This window comes from Apostichopus japonicus, chromosome 2 (genome assembly GCF_037975245.1).
Source record: "Apostichopus japonicus isolate 1M-3 chromosome 2, ASM3797524v1, whole genome shotgun sequence".
In the NCBI taxonomy this organism is placed as follows: Eukaryota; Metazoa; Echinodermata; class Holothuroidea; order Aspidochirotida; family Stichopodidae; genus Apostichopus; species Apostichopus japonicus.
In genome coordinates this window covers 27,869,239-27,895,797 of record NC_092562.1, presented here as the reverse complement: position 1 = coordinate 27,895,797, position 26,559 = coordinate 27,869,239, and the positions used below count along the sequence as shown (strand labels likewise).

General features: G+C 37.0%; 2 protein-coding genes across 9 annotated transcripts in view; one reads left to right on the top strand and one right to left on the bottom strand.

Annotated features, from left to right (window-relative positions):
• The window catches only part of LOC139984906 (uncharacterized), a 26,490-nt gene extending 4,421 nt beyond the window's left edge, over positions 1 to 22,069 (top strand). For 7 of the 8 annotated variants that reach the window (XM_071999045.1, XM_071999093.1, XM_071999036.1 and 4 more), the window contains exons 6-24: positions 299 to 405; positions 1,315 to 1,443; positions 2,167 to 2,250; positions 2,873 to 2,976; positions 3,323 to 3,422; positions 4,204 to 4,263; positions 5,087 to 5,202; positions 6,546 to 6,661; positions 7,442 to 7,525; positions 8,167 to 8,315; positions 9,171 to 9,479; positions 10,252 to 10,397; positions 11,766 to 11,961; positions 12,908 to 13,060; positions 14,310 to 14,381; positions 15,675 to 16,335; positions 16,862 to 17,016; positions 17,493 to 17,704; positions 19,326 to 22,069. In XM_071999045.1, coding sequence (XP_071855146.1) covers positions 299 to 405; positions 1,315 to 1,443; positions 2,167 to 2,250; positions 2,873 to 2,976; positions 3,323 to 3,422; positions 4,204 to 4,263; positions 5,087 to 5,202; positions 6,546 to 6,661; positions 7,442 to 7,525; positions 8,167 to 8,315; positions 9,171 to 9,479; positions 10,252 to 10,397; positions 11,766 to 11,961; positions 12,908 to 13,060; positions 14,310 to 14,381; positions 15,675 to 16,335; positions 16,862 to 17,016; positions 17,493 to 17,704; positions 19,326 to 19,716 — 3,344 coding nt within the window. In that variant the 3' untranslated portion in view covers positions 19,717 to 22,069. The remainder of the gene's footprint in view (positions 1 to 298; positions 406 to 1,314; positions 1,444 to 2,166; positions 2,251 to 2,872; positions 2,977 to 3,322; positions 3,423 to 4,203; positions 4,264 to 5,086; positions 5,203 to 6,545; positions 6,662 to 7,441; positions 7,526 to 8,166; positions 8,316 to 9,170; positions 9,480 to 10,251; positions 10,398 to 11,765; positions 11,962 to 12,907; positions 13,061 to 14,309; positions 14,382 to 15,674; positions 16,336 to 16,861; positions 17,017 to 17,492; positions 17,705 to 19,325) is intronic. The other variant, XM_071999084.1, reaches the window with a different exon arrangement.
• On the bottom strand, positions 20,392 to 26,559 carry LOC139985009 (vesicular GABA transporter-like). Its single transcript, XM_071999191.1, has 3 exons — positions 26,187 to 26,559; positions 25,094 to 25,266; positions 20,392 to 24,085 (listed from the first exon to the last, which is right to left on the bottom strand). Exons 1-3 carry the CDS (start codon positions 26,272 to 26,274, stop codon positions 23,000 to 23,002), a joined length of 1,347 nt encoding a protein of 448 aa, XP_071855292.1. The 5' UTR covers positions 26,275 to 26,559; the 3' UTR covers positions 20,392 to 22,999.

The window sequence follows — 26,559 nt, the reverse complement described above, 5'->3', positions numbered from 1 at the left end:
ATAGCGCGGATGAAAGAGAAACAAATTCGAAGCATCCTGGTGAGCTGGGATGCTTGTAAGGAGAGGTAAATGCAACCATCACCTCTATGCATATTTGATGACAGATTCTTGTGATGAAACTAGTCACACAGATATATATGTAGCAAAGATTGTACTCCATGTGGAGTTATCAGGCCTTAAAATGTGGGACAAAATGAATGAACATTATAGAACATTAGAACATTATAGAACATTATAGAATGAACATAAACATGTTCGACTATGTTAAAGCTTACACTAATTTATTTCATTTCCAAAGGGTTTACGGAAGAGGAGCTGGAGAAACCTTATTTTCCAGGAAAAACAGATGCCGGGCCTAAAGTGCCATTTGTCCTGTCTGAAGAAGGTACTCAAAAGACTGTTGAGGTAAATTATTCAGTGTAAGATTGTGGTAACTGTGAAGTCCTGCTCTCACAGGTGAAAGGGTTTGAAATTTACAAGAAACTTTGAAACCTTTGTAAACATTGTCACGAATATTTCTGCATTTATCATGTCATATTGGTTTCGTATTTGGGCAGAAAAATTTGGGAATTATTTTTCCTTTCTACCTTAATATCATGACATAAATTTCAAGGAGAATCAAGCCAATTATCAGCTTAGGTTTTTAAGGTTGTGTGGGAGAGGACCTTGTGATGAAGAAATCAGTGAAATAACTTTTCTGAAATGCATCCATATCTCAGAAATGTACGGAAAGAAGTTAGTTGCAACTATGGCGGACTAGTGTTGTGTAGTAGAAGTTTAGAGGACTAAAGATAAGTTAAGAGATTAGGGAATGGCATGATTAGTGCGGGACAAGAGAGAAGTAGCAGGCCCTTATTTACTTGAGTTGGTGGGGGTATGAGGGGGTGGGGTGGTGTAGGAGGACCATGGTAGAGTCGAAGCACATTTAGACTATGGAGGTTGTTTGGAGAATAGGGGGACGAGTGGGGAATATGAGGTGTTATAGGGGTACTATGGAAGCACTTTGGATATTTACTTGAGGAAGTGGATAAGTAGTTATTGGGGGACCAGTTGGTAAAGCAAGGGAGTTAGAAGGGTACATTTAGGGTTACTGGAAGATCAGGGATGACTAGTGGTGGACTATGGGGATTTTGTGGTATTGGGTAAGAAAGATGCAAGGTCAGAGAGTGTTGTATCAGAGGAAATGAGTAGTTGGTAATAAGTATGGTAGCATGCGACTAGTCAAAGCTGTATGATACAAAGGTAGGTAGTGTAAACCATGATGAAGAACACTTTAAATGTACCTTGCTCGAATTGTCTCTTTATGGAATGCAGATCCCAGCCACGATGAATCGCTACCTCCGTGAATATCAGAGAGAAGGGGTGAGATTTCTCTATCAACATTTCTTGGAGGACAAAGGTGCCATTTTAGCCGATGATATGGGACTCGGAAAAACGATACAGGTAAGAGTAGATGATTTCATATTGTTGATAAATTAGCTATTGGATCCTTGATCTGTTGGATCCTTGCTCTGTTTGAACCCTGCTGTATTTGGACCATACTGGTTTAGAAGAGGATCTTGTGATTGCTCAAACTGTCTGACGTCTTCTCTAATACCTTTCAAGTATCACTCTAACTATAATTGTAAATATTCCAAACAGGACACCTTAAATTTTCTCACCTACTGAACCATAACTAATCAAAATGATGAATAATTACATTACGTTCAATTTAGGAAGGAAAAAGCATGTCGCCCATTTATTATTCCATCCATTAGTATGAAAGGCCATATATTTGGCTGACAGAACATCATATAGGTTGAGTCTTGTCCTTTTCTTCCCACCCAAAAGTAAAGCAAACTAATAATATGAGTGAACGGTCACTTAATACGTTTTGTGTCCTAACATTGCCAGCTGGTGTTAACCATTAGAATTCTACAATTGACACCTGCAATATAAATCCGAGGATAAAGAAATCACTGCATCATCTAGATTGGAAATTCCCCTGTCTAGAGAAGGGTTGTAATTTTTCATTAGCAGAGAAAGTGAAAATTCCTCTTTTAGGAAGAATTTGTTCTAGAATTTCAATTTTTTTGGGTATGCAACATAAATGGTTAGTTTTGTTGAGCCCTTAACAACCAAAAGGTGGGATATTTATAATAACTCAGTTGTGTCTTCACTTGTTAGGTTCTTGCTTTCATTTGTGCCATACTTCATAAGAAAGGAAGTCAGAAGGATTGTCAGAGGAGCTTACCTCTGTTTTTGAGAGATGTGAGTATCAAATCAAGTATTACCATGGCAATAGAAAGATGGCATACGTGTCTGGAGAAGGTTGTCCAAATCAAGCTGTTTGGCTATTGCCTTATAAATGTATATATGTATTTAGTTCTAGGGTTAAAAAATTTAAATATTAACCTAAATCCTGTCAAAATTGATTTTTGTGACTTTGTGTTTGTGTTGTATGTTCCTCGCTATGAGTGAATAAAAATGAAAAGATTGTTTCTGAACTTAAATTATTACTGCTGATTATGAATAATATCAAAACTATCAACTGCAGTGATTTATATTGATAAAAAGAGTTTTTAATAATTCTGAATGTATGGTTTTGGCGATATTTCTATTATCTAGTGGACAACCGAAAACTACAGGAAACTGTTTTTCTGAAAAAGGTCTTGATGCATGCAAGGAAAACGTTTGGCTGCTAATAATAGGCATGAATGCCATATGGATTCATCCACCCACATCATAAACCATACAAGCTGGGATATTAGCACCTTTTGAAGGGAGAAAATCAAGACTCCATTATATATCATTCAGTTTTTCCGAACTTCACATGTCCGTTTTTTCATTCTTTTGTGAGAATTATATTTTAATATTTTTTCTAATATTGTAGGAAGCTGGGAGCACAGTTGTGGAACTATTTTTGATTATTTGTCCCAACTCAGTATTGTATAACTGGCTCGAAGAGTTGGACACCTGGACTTACTGCTCTGTTGGGTAAGATTTGGTTCTTATTCAGATTCAATATTTCTGAATATATAAACCTTCCTTAATTTAGCTTTATCTAAAAAGATGAATTGTCATATGTAAGATATTTTTGTTTTATTTTGTTGTGTTAAATTGGGTTATCTTCCCAGAAGTGTGTATCTTTTTTTGCTCTATACATATGAAACATGCAAACTCATTAATATTCATGAAAATGAACATTATTGGCATTAGAGTTGTTTTGAAATTTACTACTGTAAGAGTGTATCACAAGGTTGTCAGATATTGCATTGTTTTTTTTTTTTTTTTTTTGGTTTTCAAAAGAAAGCATTTGACTTTTTTCCGATATCTTTTCTAGCAAATACCACGGCAAGGATAGAGAGGAAACTCTGGCCAAGGCATTAAGAGGACGTTTAGATGTTGTGGTGACCACTTTTGAAACTTACAGATTAAAACTGGTAATTATCTTTGACCTTTGACCTTTGTCCCACAGACAAGTTTACAATGTCAGATCAAGGGGGGGGGGCAGGTGGGTGGGTTTGTGAGTTGTTTGAGGGATTCTAGAGTCCAAATCGAAAGGGAAGCTTGAAATTTTGTGGAGCCCAACAAATGCTAAATGCATTAATAGTCAGTATGGTAAACCGACATCACAATTCTTACACCCGACAAGTATTTTCTTTGGTCATCCCGTTGATGTTTTTAACACAGGGTGTGATTGGTGGTCTATAACGTATGTCGTGATCATGGAAATACCAATTAGCATCAGGTGGAGAGGTGGAGGAGTGGACCATCACGTTAGGAGAGGAAATAATACCTTTGTCCTCTGTAGTATAAATCAACTGGCTGCATTCTCTACTCTGGGACAATTAGATATCTGTAATATGTGATATTTCCATTTCTCTGCTTGTTCCACTACATTAGTATTTTTAATGTTATGTTTATTTATCATTGATGAATATAGTGCTCTGTTCAGAATTGTTTTTGTAAAAGATGATGTTTTACCCAATGATTGTTATGAAATCAAAATGACAGCTCTAAATAGTAAAGGAGGTTTCCTCCATTCTTGAGAGTTAGACTACAATAAACTTCATGGACAGGGATTCAGAGGTTTATAAAATGATGGAATTGACGTTAACAATAGTAGTCCTCAATACCAGGTTTGTCTTCGAATAGCATCGATTGCATTTTTAATACATTATTAATTACATTTTGTTTCATTAATCTGTTTATTTATTAAAGGAGAGTTTGCTGGAAATAACCTGGACTGCTGTCATTGTGGATGAAGTTCATAAGATCAAGGTAAATGTCAAGACTGGAACCAGGGTACAGTTAAGATGTTACTTACTTAATAAACTTAAGATACCACAAGGATGTATATGATGGCTAAGATACATGAAGATTTTGAATGCTATCTCAAACCACACAACTAGACACTTTGGGTGGCAGATTGAGGAGGAGGAGGTAGGTAGGTTGACCGGTACTGACCGGCCCCTGTGGGAAGTCACTACAGCAACCTTACAGAGTACAAAGTTACAAAGAGACTGGTACGTTTTTCCCTGATATACATCCAAACTGAGTTAGTTTGGATTGTTTGGGCAGCACTTACACCACTGTGCAGAAAATATCATCTAAGAGGGCAAAATATGTGTACTGTAGGTAGATGAAGTATACATAAAATAAATGTTACCAATTGCAACCAAGTTTGAATTTGTGCAATTGTATTGTAATTTGTGTCTGAAAAACAACAGGAAATTCTGCCACATTCATAAAGTGCCGTATATTATATCACAGAAAAGAAATTGGGTTATATTTTGACTCGATGAATTTTTTTAACAGGAAGTTATATCCATTTTTCATAGTTTGTATGATGTCTCAATGCATTGCAACGTAATCACAGATAGAAACACAAATTTAGCAAGGAGTAATAGATGGAAGATTTTGTCAAGCTACTTGCTTAAACTGACATAAACCTTCCCGATCATTCTCAGTGTTTAAAAGTCAACGTCGTTTGTAATACTCGGCAAACAGAGAAGCCCTTTTACTTTCCGTTAATGAGAGGAACAGAGGAAAGATCTTTGTCGTGATAATGCACGTATCCTGTTTTTCTTTACGCTCCTACCAGGAGAGTAACTCTCAGATCACAGTCGCTCTGAAGAAGATTAACACGAAGAGACGATACGGTCTGACCGGCACGGCTCTGCAAAACAAGATGGGAGAACTATGGTGTGTGTTGGATTGGTGAGTTTCAGTTCCGAGTTTCAGGTTATTTCTCTTTTAATATCCTAATAGAGGGCCTGGAGCTGGTACCATAGATTTATGCAATATACATAAAATAAAGTGATGGCATGGTTATATGACTTAGGAAGAATGCAAAGAAGGGGAAAGGAATAAAAGAAAGAATTAAAGTAGAAATATTTTCATTTGTGACTTTTATGTGAAGTGAAGTGAATTGAAATGTGGAGAGAAGCCTCAGCACAACCACTAGCAAACAAATAGAGTTAATGATCAACTGTGATCAGTTAATGATCAATTATGTCAAAGGATTTCTTTATTTTAGAGCAAACTCTACTAATTTACCAAGGACCTTTTTAGATTTCGATTAGAAGTTTTGGTTCTAGTTTGCTCTTACTTGGTCTCATTCTATATGGTAACGGTTATGTAACTCACCGAGTAACTCTTTATTATGGTGCGAACTTGAATCGGACTTGAATAAATCTATGATTGTTAGGTTAAAGGGTAGTGACATTAGAAGCATTGAAATCTAACAACATTGGAGGTTGTTGTGTACAAACCTTGGCTGGGTGGTGTAAGCTAGGTACTGTACAATCTTTGACTTCCCATCTAAGATGATCTACTAAATGACAAGAAATTCAAGCTCAACAAAGACTGTTAATTGGATAGCAACCTGATGTAAAGTGTATTTGACAACCCTTAGGCTTAGCTATCCCCCAAATGTATAGGTAGTTGCTTGATAGGGTCTAACACAAGAGAGCCTTCCCGGCCTATTTTATTCTTATGTGCCTATTGTTACAAGTCCTAATACCGTTGTGCCCCAAGGAGATTGCAATATACTTTCAGGTTGGTGCAGTGTATTAAAAACTTGAACAATATCAGGAAACAGTTAGGTCAATCAATGTGGGTGATATTAAAGATTTTGTGGAGTTGCAATAACCGCTCATTTGTAATGAGGGCGTTGTGGTCAAGTGGTTAGGGCAGTGGACTTGTGATCTAAGGATTACAGGTTTGAGCCCTGGCCAGATCATTACGTTGTGTCCTTGGGCAAGGCGCTTTATCTCCATTGCCTCTCTTCACCCAGGTGTATAAATGGGGACTTGCGAGGTAACTTGTAAATATAGTTGTTTGCGCCGGTTTGTGGCTGCACCCTATGGGAAGTCCCCTGGGGACACGAGGTTGTGGTGTCCTGTGGTGCCCCAGGAGAGATTGATTGAGTTGTGCACATTTTGGTGTGTAGGTGTTACAAGTTACCAATGACCAGGGTTAAGTTGTAAAGTCGTGTGAGATGGCCTTGGCCCTGAACAAGACTGTAAAACCTAAAATTATAATTATAATTATAATAACAGGGCAAATCCAGGGTGTCTGGGAACTTGGAAAGAGTTCAAACGGAAGTATGAAATCAACATAACCAAAGGACAGAGGTATGATGCGAGTAAGCGGGAGCTAGCAGCTGGTCGAAAAGGTAATAAAATTGCACAGAACTAACAAGTGGTGGGGGGGTGGGAGTGGGTGTATACAGAGTTATAATACTAGTCAAACCAGTTGACATCATGAAATTTGCCGTAAGGTGTTGGTTTAATGAATTTACATGAATGTAAGAGTAAATATAGATGAAGGTTTCTACTGTTGCCATGGTTTTCACCGTGGCAACAGAACATTTAGTATTGTGAGCTGGTTGTAGAAGTAATGAGAAAGCCTTTATAGCAATAAGAAGAAGCAAAGAAAGAAAACATGAAATATGTAAGTGTCCTTGTATAAAGTGTTGTTGTTGTTAATATTGTATTGTCTGCTTGGGCATATCTATATGGTAAAGATTATAGTTTTATACAACAAATTGAATCCTGTTGGCTGAGATCATCTCATGAGTATTGGCATCAACCGACTTGGCATTTGCTTGCAAAGCACTGGGACAAAAGTTATTGCCATCAGTTTTGGTAATTAGGGGAGCCCGCCCCGGGGGTGGGATGGGGGATTTAAAACAATTCATGTCTTCTATATGCTTTTTCTTACATTGCTGGACCTCCTTGTAATGTATATATCTTTTTATGTTATTGTGATGTCAATGTTCTGTAATAGTTGGCATCTAAAACTGCAACAACCTATATACCAGGTCCCAATGTCAATTTAATGATCATATAGAATATACAGTATGTTGTGACTTCAGGTTTTTTTTGTAAGTTAATATAATACAATGTTTTGATATTGACAATTTTTTGGTGGGATATTATATGATACATTTCAGCTGCTCTTGAATTCAGCAAGTTGAGAGGAGCTTGGTTGTTGCGCAGGACAAAGTCTGTAATATCAGATCAATTCCCAACAAAAGGTAGGAACAAAAGAAAAATGTGTTATGTTTCTTTGGTTATGTATTGAACAAACAGAAGCATTGCATAGCATTGGAGGTAGCATGAAATAGGCTACCTCATGCACGCTACCTCATTACATAGGTTACCTCTGTATATTGGGCTACTCTTATGTAAAACGTTACCTCATATCATGCTACATCCTCACACTGGGCTACATCATGAAATAGGCTATTCATGCACGCTACCTCATCATATAGGGTTACTGCATGTTGTAGGTATCTCACGACATATATCCTACCTCATAAGTGAGGATCCCCCAATGAAATACCACAAATAAAAACATGTGCTGCCTCAAGACTTTCATGACATCACAGAGGGCTACATTATGTCCCACCATTCTGAGTTCACCAATCAGTTTAATTTTTTGCTCTTCAAGTTAAAGACACCTTCCTAATCCATTTCATTGTTAAAAGCTATATTGCAAAGAATTTAGATGAAGGGGTTGTGTAAGATATGCAAATCGTATGATAATTTTACAATTGTTTGATTAAAGAGTAAAGAATTAAATGATTAATCAGAAAATCAGTTGTTTTGCTGCATCATCATATATAAATATATTCCTTTCCAAATATTTAAGTTGATAATTTTTTGTATTCTGCAGATGAAAAAGTTGTCTTTTGCAAGCTAACAGATCTTCAGATTAGTATTACAAGAGCTCTCTTGAACTCTGAAGAAATGAAACTGGTTTTAATGCAGCACGATCCATGTGATTGTGGGAGCGGTGTGAAAAAAGGAAAGTGTCATTATAAGGTAAGAGGCTTGATTCTATACATGTATTGATAGGTACTTGTAAGTACCCATAGCTTCTCATGGTACCCAAAGCTAGTCATAAGTGCTTGTATCATAGCTAGTCATAAGTACCCATAGCTTGTCATGGGCACCATACTAGTCATAATTACCCTTAGCTTCTCATTAGTACTCATAGCTAGTCATAAGTACCCTTAAATACTCATGGGTACCCATTGCTAGTCATAACTACCCATTACTACTCATGGGCACCACGCTAGTCAAGTACCCTAACTTCTCATGGGTACCCATAGCTAGTCATACGTACCCATAGCTTCACATGGGTAACCATAGCAACTCATAGGTACCCATAACTAGTCATAAGTTGCCATACCTTCTCTTGGGTACCATGGCTAGTTGTAAGTACCCATAAATAGTCATAGGTACCTCTCGCTAGTCATAAGTACCCTAAACAACTCATGGGTACCATGGCTAGTCATAAGTACCCATAACAACCCATAGGTACCCATAGCTAGTCATAAGTACCCATAGCTTCTCATGGGTACTATGGCTAGTTGTAAGTACCCATAACTAATCATGGGACTAGTGAAATATTTTACCCTTCCTAACAGAGCTCCCTAGCTGTGTTCATACACTCTGCACCATAGCAACATAGGTACTTGCAGGTACCCATTGGTACTCATATAGTACTCATCTAATACAAGATTTAAGCTACATATTAAGGTTTACATGGACACTAAGAGAAGCCATCATGAGATCAGCAAATCTTCTACAGTTCTGTAGTGTCATGGATTTAATTACATGTGATTACAAAAATAAAGATTCTAAAGAAATAATGTTGTCTATCTTAATTTGTAGAAGACAACTGATGGTTTATCTGTGAAAGCAGTGACCTTTAGCCTCATGAGTGCACTAATCAAAGCAGCCAATCACGCAGCTCTCCTGATACCTTCTCCGGGAATGCCGTCCCTCCAGAAACATTTGTCAGAGAAGATTGCCAAATTAGCTTTCGCTGGTCACCCCGAGTTTGTCAAGTTAACCCAAGAAGCAAGATTTACCACATTATCAGATCCCCATTACTGTGGCAAGATGATGATATTGGAAAAGTTACTGGGTATATTCAAAATGGAGGGCAGCAAAGTCCTTTTATTCTCGTACTATACCAAGGTGAGCAAATCCTGAAACTGAAAGACAAATTTTGTATTTGGTCATGTTTGGTAGCCAAAATCCAACAATTGTATCAAACTACTCGAGTGTTACTCAATAACACTTTTAAATATGAGAATTTATCCTTTAATCAACTGAGGTTTATCAATCTAAGTGACTGGACTATGAAGTCTAATACCCAGACCAATATGTCAGTTCCTCAGATGCAACACAAAACTCAATGGGTAAACAAAAGGTTTAGAATGTGTTACAACTTTGTCAAGGACAAATAGTGTCAAAGGTCATTCGAGAATGCTCTGTTGTTAATATGGAGTTTAAAGGACATATTTTGCTGGAATTATTATTAGAATTTACTAAACAATGGATCAACATTATTAATATTGCAATGAGGAGCCAATACGTCATTAATTTAGCCTTAAAGTTAATTTTTTTTATCAGGATTTACAAAGAAGAGGAACAGAGAATAATGATTTATACATGTGCAAGTATTTTAATGTTCATTCCTGATGTATTTGGCAGAGGGTCATTTTATGGTTATGGATAGTATTCAAACACCCAGTTTGAATTATCTTTTGTATTTCTTTCCCCCCCCCCCCATGTAGTAATTAGCATCATGTACACAGGCCTAGATGAACCGGTGTAAAGAGAGTTTCTTGTCTTTGTCATTCAATTTAAATATTGTCCATAAAGGTGATGATTCTCTGTTTCCATATTTTACCAATTATTGTCTCAATTTTTTCAAATATTATTGTATTGTTCCACTTCTTTCAAGCTTCTTGATATTTTGGAGATGTATCTTCGGACCACCGATTACATCTACTATAGGTTGGACGGTAAAACATCAGCCAGTGACCGGCAGAAATTAGTGAATGGGTTCAACCGAGATCAAGATGTCTTTCTATTCTTGATATCGACCAAGTAAGTCATTATCCACTTGTTATGTCTGTGTCTTAATTCGTTATGTTGGCGACTTGTTACTTCTTTTGATGAAATTTTGATGTTTCTGTAACTTGCTGTGACAATGATGTTTGTGCTGCCTTTAAAATTGTAAGGTGATTTTTGCCATTTTGATATAATTTTCTTGGTTTATGCAGAGGTGCGCTGGGTCCTTGAAATTCAGGTTAATTGCCAGTGGATTTTGCTGTTTTCCAGTAGAAACAAAAGTCACATCCTTTTTGTCTGCCAGTAGACATAAGATCATAAGTTACACATGATATGTCGGGCAGCAATAGTAAGTCGAAATATAAGCATGACTTCCAGATGTTACACATGCAAGGAAAATGCCAGTTGGAACTTGATTTTTGTCAGTAGATTTTTGAAGCAACTGGTTAAAAATGTGAGATGCTAGGCCTGCTGAGGTGATGATGTTAGTGTAGGGCAGGGGATCTCAGAAAGATGCCTGCGAGTCAACTCCAGTTTCAATGAGGCTTGCTAAAAAAATCTCTGCCTGTAATTTTGCACTAACCATGCATGTGTGATATTAAGAAATTAGGCTTGAGTTCCCTGCAAGCCTAGCCTTTACATGAATTGCTCCATTCTATCTATAAGACCTGAGTATCCTACAAGCCTATCCTACACATTGTTCCATTCTAAGTATTAGGCTTAAGTATCCTACCAACCTGGGCCTACACATTGTTCCATTCTAATAATTAGGCTTGAGTATCCTACAAGCCTATCTTACACATTGTTCCATTCTAAGTATTAGGTTTGAGCATCCTATAAGCCTATCCTACACATTGTTCCATATTCTAAGTATTAGGCTTGAGTATTCTGCAAGCCTATCCTAGACATTTTTCCATTCTAATAATTAGGCTTGAGTATCCTACAAGCCTACCCTACACATTGTTCCATTCTCAGTATTAGGCTTAAGTATCCTACAAGCCTATCCTTCACATTGTTCCATTCTAACTATTAGGCTTGAGTATCCTACCAACCTATCCTACACATTGTTCCATTATAATAATTAGGCTTGACCATCCTCAAGCCTAGCTATCCTACACATTTCTCCATTGTAAGTATTAGGCTTGAGTATCCTACAAGCCTACGCTACACATTGTTCCCTTTCTAGTATTGTAAGATTTTGGTTCTCTCTAGCCTTTTACTCCAACCAGTATTTCTGTAAGTTCTTAATATAGAAAAATTTATTGAGAATGCTGCTTTAGGAGTTGCTATGCTGTATATGAAGATTTTGATATTGTGTTCTTGTATTCCATCTAGGATATGTTCTCCAATTCATTATTTCTTAGTTTGATTAATTTCTTTCCTTTTTCTCTTTGGCTTTTAAAGGGCAGGTGGAATGGGTCTGAATCTCACTGGTGCTAATGTGGTAGTGATCTTTGACCCTAATTGGAACCCAATGTATGACCTCCAGGCGCAAGACAGAGCCTACAGGATCGGACAGCACCGTGATGTCAGAGTTTACAGACTGATATCGACAGGGTGCATAGAAGAAAATATGTACCTTAGACAAGTTTATAAGCAGGTGTGTGATCAGTTTTGATAAGTGTGGAATAGATAATTTATACATTTATGCTAAAGAAATAATAAATAGATCACAAGTAAACTACTGACTGGGATTAGAAATGTATATGGTTGTTTAAAACTGTAAACTATCTTCCAGTTTTATCAGGGTTCTGTCTTTATTAAAAAAATCATTTCAGCTGAAGCATTATTTAAGTTTACAATCCCACAGTTAAATTGCTAGCTTTTTGGCTTAATTCAAGAAATGGAATGCAGGAATAAGTTTCTTCTCATTTCACTGGTTCTAATCTTGTTGTAGCCAATAACTTCCTTGCTGTCTAAAACTTCAAATTGGTAAGACCATTGAGTGAAGATTTTGTGCAGTAGCAATTGTTGTAATTTTCATCATGATGAACATCTCATAATTAGTTTTCTTAGCCTTAGTAAGTTCTGCTATTAATTTTTTACATCATTTAATCATCAATTTGTAAGCTGAATTGAAAAATTTGTCTAAGATATCTGCCAAATTTGTGAGCAGCGCTCAGGGTTTGACTTCCAGCGTCATGTTTGTTCTCTGCATTAGATTAAAATACACCTAAAAACTTAAATGACCACATTAATAATGTTTCATTTTATTTCAAAGATTTTACTTGTAAGAAGTTTCATCAAAATAAAATTATTTCTGGATTGTTTGTTAGGCTGGCAGAAAGTCAATATTGCATAAACACTGGATCACCTTCCCTGGATTTTCTTTGATTTTGTTGTTTGTGGATATCTGTACTTATTATATTGTTATAATGTTAGTGACTGAAGTCCTTAATCTCACACACTGTTATTCTTTTGAAAATGATTCTAGAATCGAAACTACATATAATTTAATGTAATATAAATTCATAATGTCTTGTAAATTATGCTTTGAATCATCGTGGTGTGAAGATAAAATTATCTGTTCTCACTCTCTTTTATAGCAATTATCTACCGTCGCCATGACAACTGAAAATGCCAAGAGATACTTCACTGCAGTGGCAGGAGAAGAGGAGCAAAAGGGGGAGCTGTTTGGACTGAAGAATCTGTTTACTTTGAGGACGGAGGGATCTTGCCTGACGAGGGACCTCATACAGGTGAGGAGCAACTCCTGCAGAACCCAGCTACAAGCTATATACTTATATTAAGCTAATTTTGTGATACACATTACTGTAAGTTGATTGGTGACAAGTTAAATGGGAAGACAGAACTGGCATGTCCTGGTTTCCTCTCTACTACAAGTCCTATATGTTCTTGTATGAGTATAGTCTTTTCTGTACTAATCTGTGAGTACACCTGTGTACACCTGTGTGCACCTGAATACACCTGAGTACACCTGAGTACACAGTACACCCTTGTACTGAGGTGTACCTTGGCACTCGTTAGACTGGTCGCCCCCTGTATGCTTCAGTACACTGAGGTGTACCTTGGTACCCGTTAGACTGGTCGCCCCCTGTATGCTTCAGTACACTGAGGTGTACCTTGGCACCTGTTAGACTGGTCGCCCCTTGGAGTTGAAGCAGACACATTTTTCCAGAGTTGTCAGAGCCTTGTTATGCTGGCACAGATGTTGTTTACTTTCTCTGCAGTGGGGTATGATTTCTGAGAACCCTTAATGTATTTGAAATGTTTTTATGGCCGTGTGTCTTGTCATCCAATGGAGACATATTTTTACGACTTTGAAATAAGCATATTAGTGAGTACTTTAGGAAGATGTTTGGACAGCAGGTCATCCATGGAAAAATTGTCCTTACTTGAACACCAAGCAAAATTTTTAGTTATTAGTAGTTATTTAGCACAACCTTGCCAGTGGAACTAATTATATATCTTATTAATAGCATATTAAAATTTTCTCTATAATGCACAATTTCAACTCTTCAAGCTTAGTTGTTTCATAGAGGAGACCTCAAGACTCAAGATGGCCTCAGCAACATCAATGCCCCACACTCCTTTTTTAAATTCTGGATTTTCATCTAGACCAATCTCAGTGCAGAGCTTGTTGTTTCACGTTGCTCTTTGAACTGTGATTGTTAAGGACTTATGGATTGTGCAGATATCAATAGATGTCATTCAAATATGATTGATGTATCATCAAATACTAATATAACAGTTGATACCTACTACACTTCTTCTGGTTTGGGAGATTAATTAGGATGAGAAAATACTTGTAATTAATAGTAAGCCATGTAACTTTCTTGAGAATATAAAATGATTTTGGATTATTTTGTGTGTGTGTGTGTGTGTTTGTCCTTCGTATTGCAATCAGTTTTGTGTTGATCATATGTACAAATTTTGGCATAATTTGTCAATCTTTTAAAGATTTTACATTTTTTTCTTTCTGCACAGAGGGAAGTAAAAGCAGAGAAAGGTATAAAGACAGCCAAATATATTCCACTTAAAGTCAAATCTGAAGATGAGGTTTGTGTGGGTTTTTTTTTTAACCTTGTTTATCATTGTACCAATGTTTGTCTTTTAGATGTTTTATTGTTACCATGTATCTGTGGTTCAAGGGGGACAACCTGTCCTGGTGGAGGTGGGTAAAGGGGGGAGGTGTCCCTTCTGTTTTTTTGTAAGAGGGCGACTACTAAATGGTTACATATTTATAGCTTTATACACCATCTTAGTATAACAGAAAATGTCCTGAAGTTTTCATTTTTACCAGAATTTTTTCTAATCTCAAGTTGGTTAATTAGTATGGTGTAGCCAAACATGACTCAGTATGAAATTTTACTATGTAGCCAATGTTTCACTGTCTTTCATACAAAGGTTGTGAAGCTAATTTGCTGCAATCAATCATGTTTGTGTGTTGAAAAAGATAGTATCATCCATCTGAAACGGTCATGTGTGTGCTTTTCATTTAAGCTATCGTAAAAGCAGTGATATTTTTGATCATCTCAAACAAACACCTTTAAGAAATGGGGAAATTTAGTTTGCCCAGCGGGACGGTTTATATTACTTGCAAAACCGGGAAAATCCAGATTTAATCATGACATATGGTAACCCTATAGTTGTATTGCGATGTGTAGAGTTAATGTAGAACAAGCAGATTTTTCACGTTTTTGGTAATTTGTTAACACTAAAACTCTACCACCTTGCAGGTCATGATTAACATAAAGAACCTACATTTGGGAAGCAGAGCACATTGTTGTGATAAATATTAATTATGATTGTAAGACACGTGGCCGTGCCGGCCAGTGATCAATACAGTACCTAAATAAAGTGTTATAGTTGGAAACAATGTGTATCGATTTGTCTGTGATTTCATTGGAAGGTTTATATTACACAGCTTTTTTTTGCATTTTGTTGCCAAATTTGCAATGATTTAATGTAAACCTTACAGAGTATTATACTGACATGACGAAATATTGTAATTGATTTGATACTAATGAAAATAATTTTTTTTTTGACAGATTTCGAAATTGATTAGTTGGTCATTTATTTCTAAATATTTCATTGGTTGGACAGGCTTGTCATTTAATGACATGAACAATGCACAACTGAAATTTCAAATATATCTTCTTCATTTCCTGAACAGAAACTAATAGCTATGCTATCTTGGTATCTATTAATTGAACAAAATTTTTAATATGGACAACAAAAAGAACCTGCCTCAACTGAGATATCCCAAGGCTATGACTATTTACTATAGTACACAGATGGTATATTAGACTTCATCAAAATAGTAGAATGTATTTTTTGGGCTTTTCACAGGATGAACATCATCTCCTTGTACCGGAAGACGATGTCAGTGAAGATGTCGCAAGTGATGATATTCCAGTTTGTAGCGACCAATCAGAGAGCAGCAGTGATGAAGGGGACACCCACGGACTAGCCAGTCAACTCTACCAGGATTCCGCTGATAACATCTCACCCTCAGAAGAGGAGTCGGAGACCGTTCACAAACGGTCTCGCAAGAAAGAGGACAAAGGTCGTCAGAGAAGAAAAAAACATTACGATTCAGAGAGCAACTCCAGTGAAGAGGATGATGATGATAAGCACGGCCTGCTGAGGATTAAGGGCAAGGCCATAGTAACGAAAGGTGGAAAGATTATTTCTAAAGCTAAGAGCAGCACTGGTGATGAAAGTAAGAAACAGTCAACACAACATGTAACCGAATACAAGGGTACAAATATGTCTGCATCACCATCGGTTCTTAATGTCGGACACAGCTTGCATCAGAACGGAAGATATTCTGGGAAGGGGGTGGGCATGAAGGGTAGACGAGTAGAAACATCATCAGGAGAGAGGAGAGTCGCAGGCATGGTGGATGAAGATGCGGGCACTGGAGATGTTAGGAGGGTTGACGAGGCGGATGGAAGCACTGATACTACATCTTCACAAAGTTATGGTGATCCTGAGAGCAAAGTATTCCGTAAGTGTGGTTTGGATCAGTTGTCCAAAACGTTGATATATTTATAATAATAAGTTAAACATGCTTCATTAATTTAATTTCTTATACATGTAAAATTAACAAATGTAGGACTAATCATGGAAGGGGGGGATAAAAACAAGCATGAAAATAGAAAAGAGAGGTTAACTTAAGTGGGATTCAAACCAGTGTCCAAATTGTTGATGGCGATCCCAATACAGACATTTCTTTGCAGTGGGGGATGCCGGTCAGAAGCCACAGGCAGTACATTGCATGCTGCATGTGTCACCAGGGATCATGCACCAGTTTAATCTGATAACACCCAGAAAGTAGAAAAGGATTTGGAGAGAAACACTGGTTCAGAGGTGTATTATGTCAGTAAATGGACAACTGTCTAAGAAAGTATAAATAAACTTGGAAAGAGCTAAGTGTTGTATTTTCAATTTAGAATCTTCCCACACCCTGGAAAAGTGATCTCTGAAAACCTTTCTTACAAATCACAAATCCCTCAAATGTTTTCCTCTTACAGGAGAATGTGGAGTAGCATATGTTCATTCAAATTTAAAGGTGATAGGTGCGAGCAGAGTGGAGGATCACGTATCAAAGACTGCCCTCGCTGATGTTTATGATAACCATCGTTACAGCCAAGAGCCTGCATTCTGTAGAGTCCCAGCGCTGGAGAAGGTGAGATGTATTTATGTCAACATTGAGTAATGAGTGAACATCTGATAGTACGTATTTGATACAATGAGCCTAGCTTTCTAGGAGTTTGTATGTTTGGGTTATGGCAGTACAGATTATTAGGCGAGGTTTCTTCCACTAATCTGCCCTGTGTTTCTCCTATATCTGAAGTGGTGTTTGAAATTATTAGAAAATTCCAATACCCAATGAAACTTGTATGACAATATTTTGTTACTTAGCTACTCTTTATAGATAGAGGCTGCTTGGGTTTGTATGATGTCTGTCTAACAGTTGAATACTGTACATCTTAAAACTGTAATTCGTGGCAGTGCTTTTTCCAAAACTTTCTGACAGTTGGTAGCTTTTCCTAGTTACAATGTTGAAATACCGTAGAATGTCAGATTATATTGCTAAAATCCTACTCTGTTGATTCTGTGCCTGACATGAATATTACCGTTTTGATTTCTTTCTTTCTGCAGCAGAAATCTAGTTCCGAGAGTGATGACGTAGAATTGAAGCAATTAAAACCCACCCTTAATACAAACAAAAGTGTAGCTTCAAATTCTAAATCGGTTGATACCATGTCTTCAAAATCAACACAGCAGAAGAGAAAAGAGGGTACCACGTTGGCAACCTTCCGTTCCGGTGAAACAACAATATTTGTCGGACAAACACCGTCGGGAATACGCCGGTAAGTCAACATTGGTAATGTTGGTTTTACTTACTTGATCATGAAAATGTGTTTGTATCTGATAGTTCATTTACGGTTCATGGATTCCTTCAGTTAATATACTACGCATTTTTAATAATGAATTAAGTTTCCAATGAAGAAAATAGATTGACAGTGAAGTTAATTGGTTACATTGGTGAGACTTGCAAACAAAAGGTATGCGTGCATGTAAATAAAGAGAATATGCAATCAAAGTAATTCAAAGAAATGAAATATAGTGTGCTATCAGCACAGTGAGCAACCCATTTACATCTTTTCCATAGTTAGATCCATCATATACAATGTCCCATAGATAGATATTGTATACAGTGTATAATAAATAAGTTCCCTATTGAATGCAGGTTGTAGTCATATTACACACAGTAAGTCATAGGTTGACCCATTGTACACAGTGTGCAGTAGGTAGACCCATTGCACGCAGTGTACCTTAGGTAAGCCCATTGCATAAAGCATATAGTGGGTTGATCCATTGCTTATATGCATTGTGCCATCAGGTAGACCCATTGTACACAGTGTGCAGTAGGTAGACCCATTGCACACAGTGTACCTTAGGTAAGCCCATTGCATAAAGCATATAGTGGGTTGATCCATTGCTTATATGCATTGTGCCATCATGGAGACCCATTGTACACAGTGTGCAGTAGGTAGACCCATTGCACACAGTGTACCTTAGGTAAGCCCATTGCATAAAGCATATAGTGGGTTGATCCATTGCTTATATGCATTGTGCCATCATGGAGACCCATTGTACACAGTGTACAGCAGGTAGACCCATTGCACACAGTGTGCAGTAGGTAGACCCATTGCACGCAGTGTACCTTAGGTAGACCCATTGCATAAAGCATGTAGTGGTTTGATCCATTGCTTATATGCATTGTGCCATCATGGAGACCCATTGTACACAGTGTACAGTAGGTAGACCCATTGCACACAGTGTGCAGTAGGTAGACCCATTGCACGCAGTGTACCTTAGGTAAACCCATTGCATAAAGCATATAGTGGGGTGATATATTGCTTATATGCATTGTGCCATCATGGAGACCCATTGCATACAGTGTACAGTAGGTAGACCCATTGTAAACAGTGTGCAGTAGGTAGACCCATTGTATAAAGCATGTAGTGGGTTGATCCATTGCTTATATGCATTGTGCCATCATGGAGACTCATTGTACACAGTGTGCAGTAGGTAGACCCATTGCACACAGTGTGCAGTAGGTAGACCCATTGCACACAGTTTGACATAGGTAGACCCATTGTATAAAGCATGTAGTGGTTTGATCCATTGCTTATATGCATTGTGCCATTAGAGAGACCCATTGTACACAGTGTGCAGTAGGTAGACCCATTGTACACATTGTGCAGTAGGTAGACACATTGCACATAGTGTGCAGTAGGTAGACCCATTGCATAAAGCATGTAGTGGGTTGATACTTCACTCACAGAATGTAGTTGCTTGATGTCTTGCATAAATGGTGATCAGGTGAATACTATTTTCAAAATGGAGTTCCTTTTCTACAAGATTTTCTCATAATTTCTATAACCATTGTGTGTACCATCTGTTATTGTCATTCACTGTTTTCAGCGAACAACTTAAAGATATGGCCAAAGTTTTGGACTTTTCCTCTGTGGATACTCTGGCATACACCATAGCAACAGGAACAGAGGACACTTGTAAAGATCTATTACATAGGTACTACCAAACTAAATATCCTTCCCTTGTTGTGGAAAGATATCTAGAAGTGAGCAAAGAGGAAGGTATGGTAGATCAGAGAGTAACAGAAGGAAGCAAGGCATCGCAGAAAAGTAAAATACCTGTGAAAGCTATAAATGCTCCTAAACCAAGAAAATGTGGAGGTAAATATCGTAGACAATGGAAGAAACCAGAAGGTATTGGAAAATTTAATTCAGACAATTCGTCCAGCAGCGAAGATGACCGACAGACTGTAGGGGATCATACAAGGAGAAAGAAATGAAGCAAAGAAATATCTGAAAAGACTCGGAATGAATTTGACAAATTTGAAAAAATTAAAGAATCCTTTGAAGGAGATGACCAAAAAGTGACTAGCAGTGCCAACGCCTCTTTGATCGAACGAAAGCCTCGGCCTTCTTACCCACTCCGGGAGGAAGCATATCGTAATGAATTAAGAATTGTTGATGCAAATATCACTGAAAATGAGGGGATTATGTGCAATACTTATAGCAGTGAACTTTATACTAGGACGACAAATTTATCAAATTTGGTTGATCGTAGTGACCAATCAAGAGAAAATAATGGTTTGAACAATTCAGATCTAATTACGAGACAAATGAAATCTACTCCTGATATTGATTTAAATCTTGATCAAGATTCAGGCAAGTCTACGAGTCTGTCTTTCTTGGATGAAATATTTTTCTAGTCCTCTCACGATCCGTTCAACCTCACCATTGTCGAAACCTCCGCCATCGAGAAAGTTAAGTAGTGTACAAGGAAAAGATCCGTTGGAAGAAAACACTCGACTTACTTCTGATACGATTTAAATCATTGAGCAGGAACAAAATGGATCAAATGAATAACTATTCATATTGTTAAGAACAGACAAACACACTAATGTAGTTATGAATATGTGAACACTCTCTCTATATTATAAAATAACTCTGTTTTTAGCTCATGTTAGTTAACGAGGAACTGTTTTTTCTTTGTATGTAATTAATGAGTATGTAAGCCAGCCCCATATTAAATAACAAAAATAGGTGAACTTTCCTTCATAAAAAGGTGAATGTTAGCCTTCCCTAATCCTGGGTTTAACTTTTCCACTAACAAATCAATGCAATCTTGACGACCAACTTCTGTTTTGGGGCAATTGAGGTTGGTTATATTACATATCTTGTGTGAATCATCAAACTACTCCATTTTTATGTAAAGAGGGATTAGAAACACTGAGCGTGTGGTATATTAATTTTGATATTGTTATGATGGAATTTACTTGGCAGAAATCATACTTCATCCGTTGTGATATTAACGGAACTTACATACAATATGCCATTCTTACATTATTATTTATGAATGGGCAAACCTCATCTCCAAATACTGGTATTCCTGATTAATAACACAAAAAGTTGAACAATCTTTAATCATTAATTATGAAGTGATGAACCTTGTGAAATGTCATCAGTGAACTTCAGAATGGTGTAGATTTGATATGGTTATGTTTTTTTCTGAGATAAGATTTTAATAATGGTCTTTGTAATGAACAATTACTTTGATGGTGTTTGTATTCATAATGGTCTTTGTATTAAGCAATTACATTGATGATGTTTGTATTAAGAACGGCTGTTGTAATAAAAAATTACATTGATGATGTTTGTATTAATAACGGCCTTTGTTAAACACAATTACATTGATGATGTTTTGTATCAATAATGGCGTTTGTAGTAAGCAATTACATTGATGATGTTGTTTTAATAATGGTCTGTGTAATAAACAATTACATTGATGATGTTTGTATTAATAATGACTTTTGTAATAAACAATTACTTTGATGGTGTTTGTGTAAAAAAGGCCTTTGTAATAAACAGTTACATTGATGATGTTTGTATTAATGATGGTCTTTGTAATAAACAATTACTTGGATGGTGTTTGTATTAATAATGTTCTTTGTAAAAAACGATTACTTTGATGATGTTTGTATTAATAACAGCCTTTGTCGTAAACAACTAATAATGGCTTTTGTTATAAACAGTTACATTGATGATATATGTATTTAATACTGACCTTTTTATAACAAAAACAATTACATTGATGCTGTTATGATAGCAAGTGAAAGTCTGTATCTTTTATCCTTATTTTCTCAATAAAGGGCGATCGTATACGTAGATGATGAAAGGAATGGAGGGCTTTGCAACGAGGGGAGTGGGTGAGGAGGGGGGGGGGGGCTGGGAGGGGAGAACAATCTTGCCATCTTTAGAGAAGAATATGGTATTTAGGCTCTATGTTGATCGTAGGCAAAGAATGGGTTGAATGAAAATATCTGTACACGGTTGTACTAATTTAGATGCTAGGAACTTTAATGCATGCAATATGTTGAAAATTAACAAATAACAGTGTACAAAGGAACGTTTTCAGCTAAGAATTTTAAGAATTGTATTTGACCATGTTACTGGTTCATTATATTCAACACAATACTTGCCAAATAACTTAAATTGTACCATATCCATTGTACATAATACATATTCATGATTTCAAGATATGAATAGTCGCTAAATGTATTTCGTGATTACCAAATATTTTAAGGAAATTTTGTACATTGTAGTGAGAAAAACTATTGAATAGATACTTTTCACTTTTAATTTTGGTGTATATCTTCTTCATATTTTTTGTGTGCATGTATATTTTTTTTGGTTTAAACTACAACTTAGGCTAAACGTCCTAAACCTATTTTCCATTGAAGACATAAATTAAATACACAGAAGGGAATAGAAGAGTCTGTTCATATTATAACATTTATTATCCAGTGGATATTCAAAGATGTTGCAAATAAACAAAGCATGCTTTAGTATTGTTGCTATGGTACTATTATACCATGATATATCACATCACCAATTATTTTTTGCTTCCTCTCATCGTAGTTAGATTATACGGAAGATCTGTATTTACAATTTCATATTTCTTTTTAAACAGAGTACGTCGTACCAACACTTTCTTACAGAATTTAATTTAAAGAGATTTAATCAAATATATTTTCTTAAATAAAGTGCGAAATACAAACGAGGGAAACAAATAGTATTATATCACCGAACGACAGATATCGTATAAAGAACATAGATTTAGATATTTCTCCTAAGTTATCCGTGGAGTTTAAACAGTGGCATAAAGCAAGGGGGTTAAGCTTGCGAAGCACTAGCCCCGATCCGTACGGGACGCCCGAGCCAAAGCAAACTGTACACACAGCCCGCTTCGCTGAACGTCAGCATTAAAATTGGCGACTGGTTGCTCACTTCGTTGACTTCGCCCTATCTAATCCTTATCCCTCGGGTGCCATTGTTTGTCGTTACGCCGCTGGTTTAACATCTTATACGAAATTTTACCAAGGAGCTATAGCTCCCGATTCTTTGCATCCATATGAAAAAGGTCGTTATACGTGGCACTCCAAAAACAAAATGGCTGCGCCCTCGAACAATAAACATAAATTTCTGATCATAACTGTCACACAGTTTCGTGTAGTAATATTGGACCAAGTTAGCATATACGTGTTCTCGGATTCGGTCTGCACAAGCATGTCATGTAATAAATTTTAACACTACATTTATTATTGTGACACTACTTACAGAAATACCGAACAGAATAAGCAAAATATCCATTGCAACTTGAAGACGAGACAGCTTATTCTTTAATTTAAGATGGAAACAGGCAGGTAATATTAATTCAACTAACACCATTACAGTGCCCCCAGATATATTAAGAAGGACAGAATAAGATGGTAAAATGACCGCCAAGAGATATGCTACTAAGATCAATACCGCTCGCCTTACACAGCTTACCCAGTGTTGTAAATCCCATTGGGTGTAATTATCGAAGAAACGAAATTGAGGCAGATTCACGTCACATATATAGATAGCGAAAGGTAAGGAAAGAAAGGATTTTAATAAAAATGTTACATTTACGATTACGTTTAAAATCCCAGGCGGAACAGATAAATTTACGAATTCATTTACGGTTGATCCAAATAAGACAGCGGCCGGTAAAGAGATAGCGACGAAAAAAATAACTGAAATAACCGCCGACGCATTCAAGACGGGGGAGAAGTATTCTGGAGTTTTCATTGATTTATAAACGTCGATAATGAAGAACTGAGAACCGAAGTTAGAGACAATGATACTAGAGGCGTACATTAGGTTCATTATGTCTAATTTGTTGAGATATTCAGACTGCCAACTGTCTCTTTCTGTTATACAATAATATCCAACGCTAAATGTAAGCAAAGACAGAGATACCAACGCCCACAGACTGAGAAATGCGATCATGCTTAGAGTAGAAATAAAGACAAAGACTAGACTAGCACAAACTATTATAGCAAGAAAAGCGTTATTTGATAATGGTATCACTTGTTGTAGTAGTTCGTAGAGAATGGCGCCCATAGTCTGCAAGTACATGATAGCAATAGTGAAAGAGTGCGCTTGAATGCAGCAGCGCGCGATTATGGCCATTCCACGGAGACTGTCGTCCGCAATTTCCATGTAGGAATGGCGCACCATAACTTTGGTGGTAGTGTCTGTGTCTGGGTGTTCGTCATCCCCATCATCGTCATCACTATCATCGTCATCCGGGTCACCTTCGTCGTCGTTGTAAAGACATTCAATCAGAATCTGTGTCATGGAAATTAGATATCACTTGATTTGTTACATTTAAGCAATATACATCGTACATGTTCTATTAGCCTACACATAGGCGTAGGAGGCGGGGGTTGGGGGGGATGCATCCCCCTCCCCAAGCAAATATTTTTGTGAAAATTCGGGCAATATGAGGAGAATTTTTCGGGCACCTACTGAAAGAAAAATAAATTGCAATGTGATTTTCAATGGTTAAACTTATATTATTATTATTATGATTATGATTATGTTAACGACTTCCCAAAAATGTCTAACGGATATGGAACGGTAATAACACGGCATATGATTGTATGTAATTGGCATGCGATGCAATAACCGATGCATGCCCATATGATATGTAGATTAAGGCTGAACGGGCGCGCAAAACATTTTGGTTATATTTTCGGGCAAGTCGTTACAGCCCCCCCCCCCCCCCCCCCGAATCAAACTGGGCTCCTACGCCTATGAGCCTACAAAACATACGTGAATGTTTTCCTCTAAATCGCGCTTAGCAGGGTTTCCCGCGGATTCGGTATGTGAACTGGCCCGGTTGGGGTAATCGTGGGTAAGCAAACAGGTTCTTGTTGCAACACACGTAACGAAGATTTTGGACAGTTTCATTATAATAAAGGGAAATATAATGGTAGTTTTCGTTCAAAACTTTCGTTCTCAAATATTCGCTGCCTTGCCAAATTTTTAATAAAAGATTCACGAAGTGGAAAACAAATTTTGTGGTTTCAAACAACAATTCATTCCAGTAAATGCCAACTGATATGTTTCACAAGTGTACGAGTCACAGGCTTCCAATTTTAAGTTCCCTAGCCTGACAAAAGTGGTGTTGACCGTTTCACTAACGTAAAAACGATGACAAGTGTTAGATATCAAGCAAGTTCAAGCGGCACTGAGTGGGCAAAATGTTTATCCCTACACATCCTCTTACCCAATTGCCTCGATTCCTCACTGTTAGCAAACAGAATTCTAGCATTATAACTTAGCAGTTCTCACCTTTGAAGTATAGTTGGCGAAAATGGCGATGATAATCGACGACAGTAGAGCCCAGTATCCGCCAACACTGATCGCGTAAGGTGCTCCCAGTAAGGAAGCACCTTGCTGGCCATTCACAATAGTCCAGCAGGTTTTATAGTTATTGCAATCAGCTTCCTTTTCTTCTTCCCTTTCTATTCCAAAAAATAAACAAAGGTGGCGTTATTGCTTTAAAACAACACCTTCTTCCTCATTCATTCCACAATGCATCAAACTTTATAATGAAGACTTTCAACTTTAGATTTCGTCTGGCTGTTTCTTCTGTTCCGACTGTAGGCCTACTCTCTTGCCATTGTCCCGAGCTTTGTATATTGTTTTACTGACTGTTTTCAAATGTCTTATGTTTTCATATTCTTACAATTGTTTGATACTGTACATATTAGGTTTGCATATTTTAATGTTTGTATCTCATATCCTGTTTTGTACGTGCATGCAATTACCCTCGTGGTTTAATAAAGTTGATCTATTCTAGAAATCTAATCTAATCACCCTGTTTAACCACCCCTCATCTCCCATCACTCACACATACTTAAATCAATTGTGACACCGAATTGGCCCGACTATGTTAGTGTTCTACCTTCACAGCTTCTTTTAGCCGGTGGCATATTATGATCACCAGATTTGGTCAGTTTTAATATATAGTAACCTATGCTGAGGACTAAATCAAACACAAAGTTGGGAAGGGAGAGGGAGGTGAGGGGGAGGGGTTGTTATATAATACTCTGTCGTACTAACAGTGTTGGATTGTGTCATAATTAGAGTACCTCATTCGGTTCTTATTCGAATAAGCTTAGAATTTGTGCTCCATTTCATGAAATTAAAGAAAACACATTTCAATTATGATCCAGTTCTAACAGTAACTTTAACTATTATAAGTGGGTCACGTGATTTTATTCGTCATAATAAGTTCACACTTTTCATGAATATTTAGTATAGTCGATTAGATGCGCAATGTTTTGTATCATTGATACTGTTTTTAAATGATAACAATGATAACAATTAATATTAAGTTCAATATGAATTAAGAAAAAGGACAGTATCATGATAAACTTACCCTCTTTTATACTTAGATGGCGTCCCGTCTGGTCCTTCTTGTCCAGGAGAGGAGATCTTCCCTTCCCCTTGGAAGTAAGAATTCCCATTTTTTTAGTTCGTTTAGTAAATTACCTTCTATAGTATCTATATACTGTTAACTACCAGCTTATACACTTTAGGTGAGCCCCCGATAACTAGTATCAGTCACACGTTGACTCTACAAAGATAATGCGAACACAACTGCATAATTTATCGACAAAGTGTCATCCGATGTCTCTACTTATTGAAATGTATTTTATCGTGTACTGCGTTGCAACTGATTAACGGTTATCACTTATGAACGTTTCATTGTGACGGATCTAGTTCTCAAAATCATTCGAGAATGCTGGAAG